The sequence below is a fragment of the Balaenoptera physalus genome (assembly GCF_965194825.1).
Source record: "Balaenoptera physalus genome assembly, chromosome: 21".
Classification (NCBI taxonomy): Eukaryota; Metazoa; Chordata; class Mammalia; order Artiodactyla; family Balaenopteridae; genus Balaenoptera; species Balaenoptera physalus.
Window position 1 is genome coordinate 9,539,702 of NC_138902.1, and position 19,804 is coordinate 9,559,505.

The following is a 19,804-nucleotide window of genomic DNA, read 5'->3' on the forward strand; positions in this document are numbered from 1 at the left end:
CTGCCTGTTACACCTTTTCTTTCTGCATATACTCTCCTTTTTCTGGAAATAATTTTTTTCATGAAAATCCCCCCCTTTTCAAAATTTACTACTTTTAATGTGTTGTAGACTCTGAACTCGGATCATTGTTATTTAGCAGCTGTTAGAGCTATGTGTAAAAGAAAGAGAAAAGCTCCAAGGGGGCTTGTAAGGGTTATCCGAGGGTAAAGGAGCTGTGAACCGTGGTTTTTACCACAAACCTTATGTTGTTTGTCTGACTTCTCAGACGCTGCTGCCCACGTTCCTGCTTTTTCCTTTGCTCTGAGGGGTTCGTGTTGGGTACGGAAGGCGACCTCGAGGGAGGAAACAGCTTCCCTGGGTCTCGGTGTGCTCGTCTGTGAAATGAGAGGCTGGACTAGACCATGTCCGGGGGCACATGTGTCACGGGCTAGGAGAGCAGCTCCACACAGAGGTGTGTAAGCTCTCAGATCCGCGTGTCTGGAGGAGTGAGCGATCACTTGAGATTGAGAAAGTCTGGGAATCTTCCCAGGGGAGGAGGGTACTGTTTAGAAGGGGTGAGGGGGGACCGGTGGGGACCTGTGTCTTGAGAAAGTGCCAGGCCTTTTCACAGGACAGCAGTTATTGTGGTAAAATATACATAACGTAAAATTCACCACTTTAGGCTTTTTTTGGCCACACTGTGCAGCTTACGGGATCTTAATTCCTCAGCCAAGGATTGAACCCACGCCCTCCGCAGTGAGAGCACGGAGTCCTAACCACTGGACCACCAGGGAATTCCCTATTTTAACCATTTTTAGGTGTACAGTTCATTGGCATTAAGTACACTCACATTGTGTGTAACTGTCATCTCCACGCATTTCTAGAACTTTTTCATTATGTCGGACTGAAACTCCATGCCCATTAAACACTAAGTCCCCTCCCCCTGCCCCAGCCTCTGGTGAGCCCCAGTCTACTGCCTGCCTCTGTGAATTTGACTGCTTTAGACTCCTCGTACGAGGGGGGTCATACAGTCTCTGTCCTTTTCTGTCTAGCTGACTCCACTTAGCTCGTGTTTTCGGGTCCATCCATGCTGTAGCACGTGTCTGAATGTCATTCCTTTTTCAGGCTGAGTAATATTCCGTTGCATGTATAGACCACGCTTTGTCCATCCATTCACCTGTTCGTGGAGGTCTGAGGTGTTGCCCCGTTTGGCTGCTGTGGATGATGCCGCTGTGAACATGTGTGTACAGGTGTCTGTTCAAGTCTCTGTTTTCAGCTCTTTTGGGTGCACACCCAGAAGTGCAATGCCTGGGTCAGATTATAATTCTGTGTTTAACTTTTGAGGGAACTGCCAGGCTCTTTTCCACAGCTGCACCATTTTACATTCCCACCAGCGTTGCACTTTCGGTTCCAGTTTCTCCAGGGGGAAGAGTAGTTGTATATGCTCGACGTAAACCCAGTTTCACGTGAGGCAGGGGCAGGACCTACAGTTAGGTTCGGAGCCAGATGAGGGAGGGTTTGAAGGCTTGGCTGTAGTATTGGTGCTTTGCTCTCTGGGCTGTGGGAAGCTGGGGGGCTTCTGAGCTGGGGCAGAGCAGGCGTAGAGTGATGCTACAGGAAGCTAAGGGCCCCAGGGTATGTGCAGGATGGGCCGGGCCCTGGAAGTGGGGCAGGGGTGTCAGAGGCGGCAGGTATCCAGCTGGCGGACCTGGGCTCCATGTGGGAAGGTAGGAAAGGCGGGGCTGAAAGTGGAGACACCTCTGGGCTCAGCAGTGCAGCACTGGCCACAGCCACGTCCGCTCGTCCTGAGTGAGGGCGGGGACCTTCGGCATCATGATTTCTGAGGTCCGTAAGTGGAAGGCAGGATGGAGGGGGTCACGTCCGCATCTGGTAAGCTCCTCGCCTACTGAAGGAGCAGACATCTGCAGCAGACCGGGGAGCTGTATCTTGGATTCCCGGAGGTGTCCGCATCTAGTTGTTGTTCCTGGGGCCTGAACCCCTGGAGGAGAGCAGGACAAGCACGGGTCTGCCTGCGCGGGGAGCAGAAACAGCAAACTCACAGGAAGCTCGGCACCTAGTGGCGGAAAGCGGGAAAAGGTGTTCCACTAAGCTCTCAGCCAGCTCCAGAGTCCTTATTTTGATCTTTAATTTGCATAGTGGGTAAGAATGATACTGCCCTATAAAATATGACTAGGGAGGTATTCGCGTGGCCAGCTTGCTTTGCCTTTGCCATTGTGCATGCAGCTCGTCGGCTGAAAACCCCATCCTGCCGCGGTACCTCTGCTCCCTTTACCTCGGAGGGAGACTCTCCGAGTTTCCACCCCTCAAGGTTTCCAGGAGGCACGGGCTTTGTTTAGGTGCTGTCCTTACGTCACAAGGAGACTGGGGTGGGGGGACGTACCTGTGGGTGTGGTGGACGAGGGCTGGGGCTGGGTTTTGGTGGACACAGGCTGCAAGAGAGCTTTAAGTAACTTATTTAAAATAGATGGGATTAAGGGATCTAAAATCAGGTTTATAAGACATGATGAATTGAATTAGGCATAGTAGGGGGAAATATGCTAAAAAGTTGTTGATGTAATAGCTGTTTCAAGGCACAGGATGCGGGTGAGGCCAACAAAGCAGCTGGAGTTGGGGGTGAGATCAGCCTGGTCCACTGGCTCCTGGAGGCCCCGGAGGGGTGGGGGGAGGGTGTGTCCGGGAACCAGGAACGCAGGCCGCTTCTGTCCCCCGGGATGCTGGCGCCGCTCCCCACAGGCAGGGTTGTAGGAATCATTATTAGTAAGAACTGCTACGTTCTCTGGTTCTTTATAAATGGACGCCCATCTCTTGAGACAGGTGCATACCTGCATCTTCAAATCTGTGGATTTAGATTTTAAAAAGTTAATGATTCTGGGGCTTCCCTGGTGGCGCAGCGGTTGAGAGTCTGCCTGCCAATGCAGGGGACACGGGTTCGAGCCCTGCTCTGGGAAGATCCCACATGCCGTGGAGCAATTGGGCCCGTGAGCCACAACTACTGAGCCTGCGCGTCTGGAGCCCGTGCTCCGCAACAAGAGAGGCCGCGATAGTAAGAGGCCTGCGCACCGCGATGAAGAGTGGCCCCCGCTTGCCGCAACTGGAGAAAGCCCTTGCACAGAAACGAAGACCCAACACAGCCAAAAATAAATAAATAAATAAAATAATTAAAAAAAAAAAAAAAAGTTAATGATTCTGATCCTGGTGCTGAGAAAGAAAATGACTCCAATTCTGAGAAGCCATCCCGGCCCGCATACTTGTCACCTGCAGGTTCAGCTGTAGCAGCCTTGTGGGAGGGTTGCCGTGGAGAGCAGGGGTACTTGCTGGCCCCGGGTCACAGCTGTGTTTCCGTCCAGCAGAGATGCTGTTACTGAGCCGACCGCTTCCTGACTCAGCCCCACCCCACCTGGGCCCCTGGGAGCTGTGGTTGCCCAGCTGCTCTGGGCAGCAGAGGTGGGAAGAGCCCGTGTCCTCTGCGAGGATCAGTTGCCTGAAAGGGTGAACAGGCTTCGAAGGGAACCACTTCCCGTTTTCAGAGACATCCTCCGAGCCTCGTGAGAAGTGCCCCTCCCTTCTCCCACGAGTGGTCCCGGTGGGGATGCTGGGACCCCGTCCCAGCAGGAGCTCGGCAGACCTTCTCTCAGCTTCCCCGACCTGCACTGGGGAGCCCAGGAGGCTTCAGGAGGGAGCTCCGCCCCATCCTCGTAGCCCTGCGCCCAGGTCCACGAGTCCCTGAGCCGCCGGCGTCGGGCTGTGCATGTGAACCTCTGGGAGGTGGGAGGTGAGACCCCCTGGAGGATTCGCAGCCCAGGCTCCTCTCTGCGGCCCTGGAGGGAGATCAGAGAGGCCGCAGAGCCGGGGGTGTGGGGTGAACAGCTCCTGGAAGGCGAAGAACAGAGGCGTTTGTGCAGCAGACCTGTGGTCCCCACAGAAGAGAGGAGAGGGGGGGTGAGGACAGAAAGAGAAGGGCTCGGAGAGGCCTGGAAACCGGCGACCCCAGGAGGATGCCTTCTGTGGAGTCGCCTTTGTAGCTACTCAGAGCCCAGCGTGCATCCCAGCCAAAGTAAGGAAGGGAGGACGAGGAAGAGAAAACCTGGCCAGTCAAGAAAAGAGAGACGAGGACGCTTCTCTAGTGATTTGTTGAACTGGATGGGTTTTTCTGCCGGTAGGAAAACGCCCACAAGCCCAGTGACACGGGGAGGTGTGGAACTTAGGCCCCAGGGGATGGTTGGCTCGTGAGGCGGGGAAGTTCCGTCTGGTCAGGCCTGCGGAGCCTCATCCCATGGTTGAGCGAAATGCTGGGTCACACGGTCCGCCCGGCAATGAGACGGTGGAGTTCCAGTGACGGCAACACTTGGGGGGCCCATCGTCGCCCCAAGTAGGCTGGCTCTGTGGCGCTGGCTGTGCTGCTTCCTGGAGGGGAAGCTACGTAAGATGTGCACCTGCCGCTGTGCTGGTACTGTACATGCCGTCTGCTTTAGTGCTTCCGGAAGCTTCCGGAAGCTTCCATGGGGCCACATGACCCATGGGACCGGCCCGAGTGGCTCCCAGTGCCCCGAATGGACCACTGTGGTCACTTCATCTGAAATGGCTGTCGTTTCTCAGAGATCGTCTTAACACACTTCTTAAATATAATATTAAAGTATGTATCTTATCATATTGCAGAAATGTAGATAAATAGCAGAAAAGAAAAAAAACACATAACCCTGCTCCACAGCACAGACAGTCTTATTTTGACATATTTCCTTACAGTCCTTTTTTAAATGCCTCTGAATAGTATAAATGCAGCTTTGTATCCAACGTTACAAACTTTTTGCTGTGTGTTTTCTTTAGGTTTTCATAACCGATTTTTAAATTGATGGTATTTTCATTTCTTTTGTGACTTAAGTGGGAGCATTTTGAGTTTTCTAATAAGTATTAGGTGTGGAGATTTAATCTTAATTTTTTAAAGTAAGGCATTTTGTGCTAGCTCTTGGCTATTAAAAACACTCAACAGCCACGGTTAATTTTTAGAACTGTCTCTCCTTGTGTCTGTTAACAGGGATCTACCGCACAGAAAAGGATAAAGGCACTTTGTACGAGCTCACGTTCAGAGGGGACCACAAGCACGAGTTCAGACGCCTTGTGTTGTTCCGACCGTTTGGCCCCATCATGAAGGTGAAGAAGGAGGAGCTGAACATGGCCGGCACGCTGGTCAATGTCATCGTCCCACTGGCCAGGAGGGTGGACAAGTTCCGGCAGTTCATGCAGAATTTCAGGTGGGCCTGTCGGCACGTGTGTGTGAAACGCTGATGGCGCGTCCCGTCCCTCCCTGGTCCCTGCCCAGCACGAAGGCCCCTGTCTCTCCCTGTTCGACTCTGTTTTCTTCCTGTGAAGTTTATCGTTGTATCTGCCTTTCCCTAAAGCAATTAGAAAGCTGCCAGATAAGCGGGTTTACCTTCAGAAGCGAAGGTTAGGAAGACTGGGCTTTCATCAGGATCTGTAGGGTCACGCCTGCTGGGTTCCATTCTGACTGCAGTTGGGGCTCAGGTTGGGGGACCACGAGGCCGTGCTGTCCCCTCACTGGACTGGGCCCCTCCCAGCCTCCGAAAGGCCGGCACCCGCGTGGCCGTGGACCTGTGTGCTCGGCTACAGCCTGGCTTCCTTTGGTGTCCTGCCCTGGCAGCGGCTGGAATGCATTCAGTCAGAGTCTTTTTTATTTTAACCTGTGTCTCCTCAGAGATTACATGTAAAATTATGCCGAGAAGTCTCCCAGCACTCATATTTGTAGCTACTCAAGAAGACTTAAGCGGGTTTTATGTTCCGATGCGGTGTGTAGTTTTTACACGTGTCTTCGAGCTCCTGACAGTGCGGTGTCGGATCTTACACTCTTGTGGACGACACTCACACGCTGCTTGAGGTCAATCAGCTAGCTGACTTAGCCGGCTTATTTTAAAGATAGAACGTCATGTGTGCCTAGTGATAAATATCAGAAGATCAAACTTATTTTTAATCTTTTTTCATTAAATTCACTTTATTAAAAGCCAGTAAGGCTCAGTATAAGGGTGTAGTTGAGTCTTCTCAAAATTCTGGATAATGCACACGTTTGAAGAGTAACCCGTTTCTGGCCAGGCTTCAGAGGGGGGAGTAAATGAAGCCCAGCACTTATGTATCTGGGTCCCTTTCTGTCTTGTAACCTCAGTCTGAACGTGTCCTTCAAGCAAAGGTGACAGCTCCTCTCAAGATGGTCTCATTCCAGCTTCCAGAACCTTCTCCACTGGCATATTCAGGCCTGGAGATGATAACAGTTCTGCAGTCACTAGGAGGGGATATTGCTCTCATCCCCGTGTCTTCCTTACACCCTATCATTAAGCTTTGTAAATAGGTCCTTAATACATCTTCTCCAATTAAAAAGAGTAACCCTTCTCTAGCTACATTTTAAGGTCAGAACCCAGGAGTCTTTGGGGGGCCCTCTGGCCTGGTCTTCCGCGAGTTCAGAGTCCCTCGGCGGCACTCCTGATACGGCTGTGTGTGTGTGCAGTGTGTGCGTGTGTGTGCCAGGGCGGGCTGCAGGTCCGGGTAGAAAGCTCGCTGTTACTTGCACCTGAAGTCTGCCTCCCTGTAGTTTCTACCCAGTGGGTCTAGTTGTGGCCTTTGAAGCAATGGCTGCCTTTGTCTTCTCGGGGTTTGGGAGCTGGGCCTTCAGCTTGATGTCCTGCGGAGCTGGCTGGGCTGATCTTCCCACACCCACCCCCCACCAGTTTGGAGAACACCCCGGCGCGCGATCCCACGACTGTCGGCAGCGCCCCTCTGGCTCCGGCACTGAAGTGGCTGCGTGGCTCTGGCTCCCTTCAGCCCCCCTGGGTGCATCTGTGTCCCTCTCTGCCTTCTCTTCGGACTGGCCGAGTGCACTGGCCAATGAAGCATCCATCCTGGGAGGACGGACCTAGGGCTGGGTACCAGGCCTGAAGGCAAACCCTGACTCCCAGCGGCCGGTGTGCCTGTTCCCAGGACAAGTTTATAGAAAGTTCCCTCAGCCAGGAAGCTGCCTGGAGCCTGGGGCAGGGCCCTGAGGTTGGCGTTAGCACACAGGCCGGTCGCTAGAGAGCTGAGCTTGGCGAGGTGGTGCCCGCGCCGGAGGGCTGTCTGCTCAGGGCACAGCCGAGTCCTCCTTTCAGGACTCCGGAGCCTGGAAGAAGGATTCTCTTGGGTGCATATGACTAATTATTATGACTGATCATTGCCTTAGTGTCATGAGGATGGCAAGTAATTAATAGTAGGAATAAAATTGGAAGGGAAATATTGTTGAAAAAAGTAAAACCTTTACAAGTCTCCAAAGTGGAAGTGGTGACATGAATGTCATTCTAGTTAATGTTTTAAAAACAAAAATCCAGGGGTCCTTTCTCTTGCCTGTCTCTGTTCAGATGCCCGCTGTAGCACGTGGGCAGGAGAGGGTGGTCAGGGAGACTGGTTCCTTGGGGACAAGGAGGGCCTGTGTGTGCACCGGACACTGGACCAGATGGAGGGATAAGAGGAACCTGGCTTCATGGAAAGAAGAATCTTAGTCCCACAGAGATAGAAATAGAGACCAGGACAGTGGGCCAAGAAAGGCTTCCCAGATGGAAGGTGCTTGAGCAGAGGCTGACAAGGGCATCTGCTCCATGGACCAGGGGCTCCCGAGCACGTTGAGGTCTCTGAAAAATTGGGATGATAGAGGGTACTCAAGCCTGGGGTATTTAATTCCGGGTCAGAACTTGGTAAAGGTGGCATTTCAAGTTGGCCAGCAGGGAATGGATTGTTCAGAACGTGGCTTTAGGACAACTAACCAAACAGCAGAAAAGATTTAATTCTGACTTCACACCAAAACCCAAAGTAAACTCTGGTCAATTAAATATTTAAATGCCATTAAATTGACCATAAGAGTATTGGGAGAAAATATAAGGGGCTAATTATTCAATATTTGATGTTGTCTTTGTGAAGTCCCTTCCATCCCAGGAGTGGAAACTGTCAACTGTCGTTAGCACTGAATATGGAACTATGAGTGATTTTTATTTCCTTCTTTTGGATTCTCTCCGTTTTATAAATTTTTATATTGTTTTGTAAATTTTTATATAGTTAGCATTTTTTTATGTTTTCTTTAACAATTCAACGAAATATATTTTTTTGCTTTTATAATTTAAACCTGACTTTTAAGTTTATAAAAGTGACACGTGGCTATTATGAGATGTTTAAACAGTAGAACACAACCAGGAGTAAATTATTTAAAAATTCACTTTTGGCCCTTCTTCCCTAAATTAGCCATTTTTAACATTAATTGAACATTCTGGGCACCTTTCTTTGCATTTACACAGATAGAAAAATAACATGCTTGAAATGTAATTAAGCATGAGACATGCCATATGTTCTATTTTTAATTAAATAATTAAATTTTACCTTACTTAATTTATAGAAGAGAATCTGAAGTATAACAGAAGAAATTGCTGATCTTTGAGAAAATGTTTCTGTGCTATAAAAGATCCCTCTAAAATTAAAAAAGTGACTTTACTAACCAGAACAGATTGGAATCATTGTGTATTTTTACCCCATATTTTAGTTTTAGACTACATTGGTTGAAAAATTATAATAAGAAGAGGAGAGCAGCAAAGTTATATTTTCTCACTCTCCTGGTCCCATCTCCCCATTTGCTCTATCATTTTTTTTTCCTTTAAAGTACGTTTTTTTTTTAACATCTTTATTGGAGTATAATTGCTTTACAATAGTGTGTTAGTTTCTGCTTTATAACAAAGTGAATCAGTTATCCATATACATATGTTCCCATATCTCTTCCCTCTTGCATCTCCCTCCCTCCCACCCTCCCTATCCCACCCCTCTAGGTGGTTACAAAGCACAGAGCTGATCTCCCTGTGCTATGCGGCTGCTTCCCACTAGCTATCTATTTTACATTTGGTAGTGTATATATGTCCATGCCGCTCTCTCACTTTGTCACAGCTTACCCTTCCCCCTCCCCATATCCTCAAGTCCATTCTCTAGTAGGTCTGTGTCTTTATTCCTGTCTTGCCACTAGGTTCTTCATGACCTTTTTTTTTTCTTCTTAGATTCCATATATATGTGTTAGCATACAGTATTTGTTTTTCTCTTTCTGACTTACTTCACTCTGTATGACAGACTCTAGGTCCATCCACCTCACTACAAATAACTCAATTTCGTTTCTTTTTATGGCTGAGTAATATTCCATTGTATATATGTGCCACATCTTCTTTATCCATTCATCTGTTGATGGACACTTAGGTTGCTTCCATGTCCTGGCTATTGTAAATAGAGCTGCAATGAACATTTTGGTACATGACTCTTTTTGAATTGTGGTTTTCTCAGGGTATATGCCCAGTAGTGGGATTGCTGGGTCGTATGGTAGTTCTATTTTTAGTTTCAACATTGTGAAAATGACTCTACTACCCAAAGCAATCTACAGATTTAATGCGATCCCTATCAAACTACCACTGGCATTTTTCACAGAACTAGAACAAAAAATTTCACAATTTGTATTGAAACACAAAAGACCCCGAATAACCAAAGCAATCTTGAGAACGAAAAATGGAGCTGGAGGAATCAGGCTCCCTGACTTCAGACTATACTACAAAGCTACAGTAATCAAGACAGTGTGGTACTGGCACAAATACAAAAATATAGATCAATGGAACAGGATTGAAAGCCCAGAGATAAACCCACGCACATATGGTCACCTTATCTTTGATAAAGGAGGCAAGAATATACAGTGGAGAAAAGACAGCCTCTTCAATAAGTGGTGCTGGGAAAACTGGACAGGTACATGTAAAAGTATGAAATTAGAACACTCCCTAACACCATACACGAAAATAAACTCAAAATGGATTAAAGACCTAAATGTAAGGCCAGACACTATCAAACTCTTAGAGGAAAACATAGGCAGAACACTCTATGACATAATCACTGCTCTATCATTTTTACCTCATCAGGGTTTGCAACCCTTACACTTTGCGTTGTAACCACAGCTCCTGTGTGTTAAGTGGATTTAGTGCACTCATCAGCTGTCCTCCGACAGTGGCTTCTTCATTCCTGAGGTTTGGGTTGTCTGGATTTCATGGTCAAGACATTTCTTCAAGAAGGGTCATGAGTGCTTGAGAACAGAATGTCTGCTTGTTATCTGCACAGTTTAAGGATGACGTGGCTGGGCTTAAAACCCTTGGATACACTTCCTTTCCTTAGGACCTTGTAGAGGTTCTTCTGCATCTGATGATACTGTGGAGAAGTGTTAGGACAGCTTTATTTTGTCTCTCCTGAAAATGACAGAAGAATGCCTTCCTTTGTTGTGAATCGTGATCACTTAATCAGGATATGTCTCACTCAGCTCAGTGCCTGTTGTTCTCTCTCCTGTAATTCAGTTTCCTTGTTTGTTTTGTGGATTCTTTCATTTCAGGGAACTTTTTCTGGTGTTCTAATTTTGAGTACTTCTCCTGCTTTGGGTTTGATTTCTCTGCTTCTCAGACCCAGTTGTGCATTCCATAGGTTTTCTCCACTTACTAGCTTCTCTCTAGTTTTTAATGTGTTAGTCTTTTATCTGCTTTCACATAAGCCTTTCCTTTATGTGAATAATTTGATTTTCAGATACATCTATTCTGTACCTTGCTGTTTCTAATTTACTTCTTCTGTTTCTTTTGGTTATCACGTTGTTTTTCTGAGCACAGAATGTGCTTCTTAATCAAAATCTGTTATTTTTATCATTTCCTCTTTGAACTTTTTTTATTGAATTCACATTTTTATTAAGAAAGTGTGAAACATTTGTAAGGCGTTTTCTTCAATTAGAGTTATAGTTTCTCTCAGACTAGGTTTTTTGTTCGCGTTTGAACACTGTTGCTTTCTGAATGCCCTCTCTTTCTTCCTTTAACTTTGCTGTTGTCCTTCAGATGTGGCTGTCTGCTGTTTGTCTTCATCCCTCTTGCGTGTGGCATGCTTTCTGCCACTCTGATGTTGTAGTGGTGGGTTGTCCTCGGCTGTCCCCCACCCTGACTGAGGGCTGTGTCACACTCCCAGCTGTATTTTGTGTTCTCCTCACGTCCTTCGTGGTCTGGAAGAGCAGGTGAAGGAGGAGACAGCTCCGCTGGCCTTTGTGCGCCTTTCTTAGAGGCTCCAGATTCCTGCAGCCCTTCCGGGCCTTGGGGCGGGCGTGTGGTGGTACCAACCTCACTCTACCTGGTTGTGGGTGGACCTTCGTCCTAAACGGCGGAGGGGGGATCCTTTGGCTCCCAGCAGGGGCCTCTGTTAAGGGCTGAGGCTAAAATGTCAGAGGGAATTGGCCCCCATTCGCTTTCCTCTCTCATCTTACCCACCAGTTGTCTTCAGCTCTTTCCACTCCCACAGGTAAAAATGGGGAAAAAAGGTGAGGCTTTGGCCCTGTATTTGCTGGGTGGGCGGGGAGGAGTCTGGCTGTCAGTGCCCCTCGCCCTGGCTCCTCTTCCTGCTCTTACGAAGGATCTTGACTTAATGCGATGCCTTTTCCCCTCTGGTCCTGTCACACCTGCCTCTTTGCGGGGGTTAGTTCACCGAGTATCATTAGGATGGCCCTGCTTCCTTCGTCACTTCCTATGCGATGTGGAGGGACCAGATACCCTGCTGCGGCCGTCCCTGTGTGGAGACCCCGCTGCGGAGCCGGGGCCCCTGTCCCCCAGCCTTCTCATCTGCTGCACACCTCCAGCCCCTCTTCTGCAGCACTTGTGGAGCTGGAACCACGAGGCTACGGTGGACTCTTCCATTTCTTTCCTTGGCCTCCTCTTTGTGACGTTCATGGCAGATTGTACCTCTTTTTTCGGCCATTTGTTGGTGGCAAGATTTTTGCCATTTTCCACTCTTTTGGATACATGGTAGCAATGATCACCACTTGAGGTTAGTTTATTTAAAACATTATCCTCCCAGTGCATCTCCTTTAAAATGTAAACAACCTTTGCTCTGACACCATTTGGCTGAGGACTTTTACAAGTCACTTCATACATCTGGGCTTTAGCATCTTCTATAACATCAAAGTACTGGTCCACATGAGTCCCTTTCACCTCTGATGCTGGTTGTTAGGTTTTTTATTTCCCACTTCAGTATCAGTGTGCTTAGTATTCAGCTAGAAAAGACCCAAATGGCTAAGCATTATAACAAATATGTCTTCTTGGACAGAAGAAATCAATGTAGAGCCTGGAATCCTCCAGAGAGAGCAGGCCTGGTCACAAGACACAAAGAGCCCTGGGGAAGGCTGGATCTGAGAAATCGCTCACTTGGGGTGATGACCGGGCATGGGGTGCCATCTGCAAGGACCAAGGACCAAGCTTTCCTGGTCCAGAACTGTGTCCGGGGTGGGGTGGATCCCCGTGACAAAATTGATTCCTGTGTTTATGGAGTTCATGGACTAAGGTATTTATTATGATTACTCTTCTATTCTCATGATTATTAGAACCATCTCAACAAATCCTAAGAATTATTTGTGTTTATAAAAAATACAAATTCCATAAAACCATTTTTATAAAGATCAGTGGACAAGGACACAGTAACAGAGTGGAACAGGGGTGAAGTACACCTGGGTGCTGGGACTGAGGGAAGCAGTGCAACGTGTCAGAAACACTAGCTCTGAACCCCCTGGCAGGCAAGGGGGAGAGAGAAAAAGAAAGCCTAGTTTCCTTCAGCCTCAGTGGTTAATGAAAAGGAAGCTGCTATTTGTTGGGTGAGAGAAGATTTTCCTAGCCCTAGACCCTAAGGGCCTTTATTTAAGAGGCCATGAGCAAGAATGGGTGATGTTTTGGGATTTACAAGAAGTTAGGAGGCGAAGCACAGGGAGATCAGCTCGGTGCTCTGTGACCACCTAGAGGCGGGGGATAGGGAGGGTGGGAGGGAGACGCAAGAGGGAGGGGATATGGGGATGTATGTGTATGTATAGCTGATTCACTTTGTTATACAGCAGAAACTAACACACCATTGTAAAGCAATTATACTCCAATAAAGATGTTAAAAAAAAAAAGAAGTTAGGAGGCTAAAGCTCCTCATAACTTGTCCCCTCCCTGAGTGGCAATGACACCCGGATGTGCCCTGAGGAGATGTATGGACCCTCTGGTCAGTTGCTGTGGGGCTGCTTTGGGGCCTTCGTGCTCCGGGCTCCACTGTTGCTATGGAGATAAGATGGCTCTTTGCTCCAGCAGCCTCTTCCTCCCTTGCTCTCTGGTGGTCCTGATCCCTGGATGAGCCTCGCAGGCTCCACGTGCCATTTCCCCTCCCAGGACGGCTTTACGCATGGCCAGGAGTAGAGGGGGTGCCCCCAGGAGAACTTGCTTCAGATTCAGTCCCCTTTGCCCAGTGGTGTGTTGCCTTAAACCCACCTCCCCCTCCTCCTCCTCTCTTTTTTAAACTCCTCATTCTGCCTTTCTTGGAGCTATTCTCACATTTGCTTTTTGGCTGCTCAGTTTCCCTTGGCATCTGGCTTATCGGTTTTAAGCTCATCTATTGTTTTATTGTGTACTTTGTTCGCAGTAGCAGGAGGAACCTCACGGTAACAAAATTATAGATGGTCTTAGTGTCTTTGTCTCTGAGCCTCTCCTAGAAAAAAAGGATTTTTATGGAAATGATTTTTTGTGATTTTCAAAGATCTTTCTCAATTCATTCCAAATTTGCTTGATTTTTATTCTGACTCCTTCCAGCTGGACTGAGAACCCTTTTCCATGTTGCTGTGGGTCTTCTCAGACTTTGCTGGTTATTTCTGTTTTAATCTGTCCCTTTCTCCTTCCTCTGACACTTCTCTTGGTCCCTCCCTCGGCATTTATGACATTTAAAGGTAGTATCAGGGACATCTTTTACTTGAATTTTCTTCAGCAATTTTTAAAATCCTTTTCCTGCTTAGCGCCGTTAAGATGTTTTTGTGGACACTTCTGGATCTTTAAAAAACAGCGACTGTGGACTCTCTGAGACTGAAGTGGGGCTGCAGCGTGGGCTCAGCCGGCATGTGTGCAGCGGACCAGCTGAGCCCTGCCGTGCGGTGTGCTGGGCCGCACCCGCAGGCTGCAATCCAGGAGGTGCTCGGTCTTCGTTGTGTTTCCCAGAAGGAAAGCTAGCTTACCTTTCCCAGTACCGTCCTCCATCCCTGCCTTGCTCCATAGCTTTCCTCAGGCAGCCTCTTCTCTGCTCAGACCCCAGTGTTGCACCCAGGAAGGTTTTATGGTTTACATGTTTGAGAAACGCGAATCTACATCATTCACCTTATTTGCATAAAAGTTTCTCTGTGAGGCCTAATAAAAGATGTTTTTCACTTCATTTGAGCCACAGATTATGTAGAAACATCTGTTCAAGAGAAGGAAATGGTCAGTTGGCAATGGTCCCATTTGCTGTTCTGAAACGTGCAACCAGGAGAGCAGGTCCCGATGGCTTGGTTGAGGGTCACTGTTCACGCTCACATCTCAGCTTGTCAGATAACGGTGTCCAGGAGTTGTGTGTCACTTCAGCATGGGGTGCAGGAGCGGGGAGAACCCACCAAAGCAAAAGAAGAACCTCATTTTCTAAAGCCTGATGATGACAGGCCCCCACCGCTCTCTGTTCCCTCCTCCGTCCCTTTGTGCCTGAGCACATTTCTTCCTGGTGTCCTTGACGACCAAAGGGAGAGATGGTAGCCTGACAGGCTGTTATGTGTTATTTCATTTGCATGGGACGTAATTAAAGCCTAAATAGGGTTTCTTCTCATACCTGATATACCTGAGGAGCAGATTGACTGAGAGAAGAATCGGGACGTGATTTCCTTGCATCTGTGCCTTCTCAGCCAGGAGAGCCCTTTCCCTGGTCCTCTCCACCTGCGTGGCGTCTACTCACCTGTCCAGGCCCGGCCTGGATGCTGCCTTGACCTTGGTATCCGTCCCCATCACCCATCAGAAATGAGTCACGTCTCCACCGCACTTCCCTGGCTCATTAGACCTGTTACTGCCGTTATTCTGTCCCGCCTTGTCCTGTGCTCTTCAGGTGCCCATTCCTTCCTGTCAAGTCCCTGATGCAGGAAGGGGGACCAGTTGTCCCAGTTTGCTTTGAGGTGTTTCCTGGGATGTGGGTTTTCAGTGCTAAACCCTGGAGAATCCCAGGCAAACCTGGATGGTCCCCCTACAGGACCATACACGATGATTCTTTTAAAATCTTACTCCAATGAGAATTATGCATCACACAACAAAGGGACTCAATAATGTTTGTCATTGAAACCGTGTTTCCACAGGCCACTCAGCCCAGGGTATAAGAACAGGGCCCCTAACTATGAGAAACATGGTTTTCCTGCTCTCTCCCACCTTCTGTGGTGAGATGTTCAGCCTCCTGTGCCCTCTGGTCTTTGTCCGACTTCCCAGGGAGGTCTCACACAAGGTCAGACACACTTCAGCCTCCGCTAACTGCCAGGTCAGCTGCGTGGTGCAAACTCAGTGCTTCTCACAAGAACAGCATGGCTGGTCCTCACGGATGCCGAGGGGCTTTGGTGCTGCCATGCTCTCTGCCAGCAGCATCTGTCCTCCACTTGGCCATGCCCACTACCCAGCTTTGTGCTGGGGTCCTGAGTGGTAGGACCAGAGCCGTGAGGCGTCCTGGGTGCATCCCTCACCCTCGCCAAGGAAACCTGAGGTACCAATACCGGGCTGGTCCTGAGGGAAACTGGGCTGCATGCCTAGGTAGGCAGGACATTGGAACCCCTTTTCTTACCTGTCCAGGTAGGGTATGAATGACAGTCAAGGGTCTCTTTCCATGGTGCGGTTGTACAGATTAGTAGCAGAACTCAGAGACCGTGACGTGCTCTCAGCCTCTTGGGAAATAAAAATATAGGTGTTTAAGTGGCTGTGATCCATGTTTTCTGGCTGAAAAGATACCTTATTTAGTCTCTATGCTCTGTGTTACAATATCCTGGGTGAGAAGGAACTGTTGTTTCCTCTCTGAAGTCCTAAAAAGGTAAGGTCTTGGTGACATAGAAACAGAATTTTTAGGCTTCCAGGTTAAGGTGGAAGAAAGTCCAGTGCGGAGCTAAAGCAGTGGAGCCGGGTGAACCAAAGAGCTTCCCAGAGGGTTCTTAGGAAGTTGGGTTCCCTGAGGTTCGTCCCAAACACCGCCACCCTGCTGTTACAGAGATGAGCTAGCTGGGCACCTGAGTTGGCTCCAAGGACCTAGGCAGTGTGGGTCCAGGTACAGATAATTACACCAGAACACACATCTCTGTGCCCACAGTCACCGACGTGCACACTCTTTCTTACACATCTTTCTGGGGATGAAGTCCAGTGAGAACTGTTTTGAAAAATATGAAAGTTACAAGATCAACAGACATTTGGTGATGGTGTTTCTCTCCAGCAGTGTGTGTTGGCTGCAGTGTAGATAGCTTTAATCATGCAATCTCCAATCAGATGGAGAACTACTCAAGGGTAGAAATGACCTACTCATTTTTTAGGATTTATTGTTTGGTGAAGGAAGGAAGGAAGGAAGGAATAAATGAATAAACGGAAAAGGCCCTGGAGGTGGCCCTCAGAACAAACTCTGCTTTGCCTTTTCGGGAAGCCTGAGCTGGTGAATGAAAAGTAAAGGTCCAGTGTGTCTCTGTTTTATTCCTTGAAAACAGGAAGTCCTTTGATGGATTTTAAAATGCCAACAAAGACGTTACTAGAAAAAACAAGAATGTTTTTTATTCAGGCTCAGCGGATGACCCTCTGCTGATTCTGGGATGGATTTGTCCAACTGCCCACACTTTTAAAGCATAGTTTTTCGGGCACTTGATGCTGTGTGTGGGCTTTTATTCTGCCCTGGCAAAGGAAGTTACAGCGTCATCTGGCAGGTTTGCAGAAGGGATCTTTTATGTACAGGGAATTTTGTGCTCGGTGGGTGGTAGCTCGGTCTGCAGGGCTGAGGCTGGGGGAACACTCAGTTTTGAAGCAGGAATAGCACCTGGCCCCATTCCTGGTCCCTTCTCTGCTTCTTGGAGCCCCGTCCTCCATCTGCTTTTAGGATCAGCTCTTCCCTTCCTTCCTCTGGAAAGAGAGAGAATTCTCCGAGCCAAGCCTCTAACCAGGCTTGAGCCCTGGTGCCTCTGCCCAGGGTCAGTAGAATCTTCCCCAGTACTTCTTCCCTCTGGATTCTCTCCTCCTCCTCTCTGCCATCCTAAACCCGGCCCATCCTTCAGGGCTCCAGCCATCCAGCCCACAGGCTTGGCCGTGCTTTCTGAATTCTGTGAACTTTTATCAACGCCACGATGTGTCTGATGATTTCATTTGAGCTCATTTATTTCTCAAGTAAGGTTTTTGAGTGCAGGAACCGTATCTTCTCTGATCTTCCCAGCAACCCCAGGTAGGCAGTCCCTCCTTCTTGATGTCACGATGAAAATCACTGCATAAATTGGCCTCTGCAGTTAGAGCTCGGAGACTCTGAAAGACTCTGACGTGGATTGTTGTCAGGGGTTCAGGGAAGCTGCAACACAGCGATAAAAGGAATGAAATGGGAGGGCATGCAAAGTATCAGCGTATCACAAGTACCATCCTGACAGTAGAATCGTTCCATTCATTTGCTTTCAGAAATCTGCTAAAATGACACACACACGTACATATCTGTACACACATACGTTTTACACATAAACACATTTTTATACACACATATTTATATATACATCCATATACACACATCAACAAACATTATGCACATGGTACACACATGTATATGAAGTAAACCCTCAGCAGAGGACAGGGCACGGGCAAATAACAGATACGCTTTGGTGGGGAAGGCAGGTGTAGGCCTGGCCCCGCCCAGCAGGGCTGCCGGGAGCCTGGCGTGTGTGTGCCGGGTGCCTGGGACCGTCAGCCACAGGGAGAAGCAGTGAAGGAATCTGCCTAGGGAGGGTGAGGCACAGCAGCTATGCTCTGGGCTATCGCCCCTCCACACAGCCATGACACTGGGTGTCCCCAGGGTTCCTAGGGTCCTAAACAAATAGATGTCTTTTTATCTTTGCTCGTTCAGTCTCTAAGACTGTGTTGCACACACGAGAAAAGGCAAGGACGAGGAATCCAGTCTCACCCTCGTTGGACTTCAGTGTTCTCATCTGTACCTTGGGCTTTGTGTTTTCTGTACTTTGTAGATTTTTTCTGGCAGAGAAGGGTACAGACCCAGGGCCGTTCTAGACACTGGATCCAGGCCCTGATGGGCTGGACCTGAGGCAGGTTGAGCCTGTGGCCTCTTGCATCTGAGTTTTCATTGACCAGATCTGCATGTTTAAATTTCGTGGTTTTCTTGGTAAGAGAAATAAGAATACAGGTGATGGCAAGAGCCAGCCAGAATGTCCTGTCCCCTCTCTGCTCTCCTGGCAGCCCAGTTCCCTCCCAGGACCCTTTTGCACTTTACAGAATAGGTATTTGTTTCAGCTTTGCCTGTTGCTGTGAACACAGGACCAGACATCCATGTTTTGTCTTCTAGGGAGATGTGCATCCAGCAGGATGGGAGAGTTCATCTCACTGTCGTTTACTTTGGAAAAGAAGAAATGAATGAGGTCAAAGGAATACTTGAAAACACTTCCAAGTAAGTCTGATGTGGAGCCATGGTGGGGAGTCTGGAACCTGAACACGGGAGGAGATACCTGAGCTCATGCAAGCCGTTTTATGTCCCTTTCACTGTGGGCGACCCAACCCGGGAGAGTGACGGGCTGGCCTTTTGCGTGTGGTGGTGTCGGGGGTGGGAGCTCTGCGCCCTCCTTCCTGGGGACCACCTGCCTCACACCCGCCCTCATTGTGAGGGGTGTCAACTCGGACAGTGGAGACAACTGCCCAGAGCACCCAGGGTCGGGGGCAGGGCTCCTCCGGCCCCCGCGTGACACAGCAGGTTTGGGGACCGCACGTGGCAGGGGTGGACTTGGGGAGCACAGCCACGCAGGGAGCTCCTTCTCAGTCCCCGCTCGTCAAGGTTCGCTCTCATCCGCTTAGCAAATGGCCTCACCCTTCTGACTGTCACTCATTCTGCATTTTGAGAGCTCAGGGGCCAGTGATGCTGGGTAGGGACCCTAGATTAACAGAAGCTGTTTAACCAGCACTTTTGGACCGAGGGCTCTGGATTTTTACCTCGCTCATCAGTTACGTGGGAGATTAAATGTATTCAAAAGCAGAAGAGAGGGGTTTTTCTTACCAGAAGAAATGAACAAGCATGTATTTAATGAGTACATATCTGAGGCATTTTCTACTAGTGAGGAAGCTGGCGGTACTGCCCGCTCCCTCTGGTTCGCACGCTGCAGGTGAACGACGAGGTGGGTGGTTCCTCCATAGGTGCAGCTTGGAGGGTGGTCAGAGGTACTGGGGGCAGAAGTCGTCTGAGTAGGTCCGTATGGTCTGAATATAAACAAGTCCCTCTGTTTTGAGTCTTTGGTAAATGGTAATAGGATGACAGTCAAAGGATAAGATGCTGAGATTGAGTGCACTTTTTGTATTTATTTTCAGGCTTTGTTACCAATTTTGTATTACGAGCACAAGATCAGAATGCTAATTATTATTCAGACATCTGAAGCAGTGCACTGGTCAAATTTTGTCCACACTTACTTTTGTAAATAAAGTTTTATTGCCTCGCAGGCGTGCTTATCTGTTTCTGTATTAGTTATGGCTGCTTTCGGGCTACAGCTGCAGGGCTGAATAGTTGTGACAGATACAGTGTGACTCGCAAAGCTGAACTCTTTACTATCTGGTCCTTTACAGAAAAAGTTTGCTGACCTCTGTTCTAAAGCAATAAGGAGTTAAAAGAGTTTAAAACTAGTACCAGCTTAAAGCTATGGCACCTGTTGAAGGGAGATCAAAGGGAATAA

The 19,804-nt window shown here is 48.5% G+C and overlaps 1 protein-coding gene and 1 long non-coding RNA gene across 10 annotated transcripts in view; both read left to right on the plus strand.

Annotated features, from left to right (window-relative positions):
- The window catches only part of CSGALNACT1 (chondroitin sulfate N-acetylgalactosaminyltransferase 1), a 327,329-nt gene that overhangs the window by 281,464 nt on the left and 26,061 nt on the right, over nucleotides 1-19,804 (plus strand). For all 9 annotated transcript variants that reach the window (XM_082444240.1, XM_082444239.1, XM_082444238.1 and 6 more), the window contains 2 exons: nucleotides 5,033-5,249; nucleotides 18,436-18,537. In XM_082444240.1, the coding sequence (XP_082300366.1) occupies nucleotides 5,033-5,249; nucleotides 18,436-18,537 (319 nt within the window). The remainder of the gene's footprint in view (nucleotides 1-5,032; nucleotides 5,250-18,435; nucleotides 18,538-19,804) is intronic.
- Nucleotides 1-19,804, plus strand: part of LOC309651492 — a 392,390-nt gene that overhangs the window by 72,798 nt on the left and 299,788 nt on the right. The window lies entirely within an intron of this gene.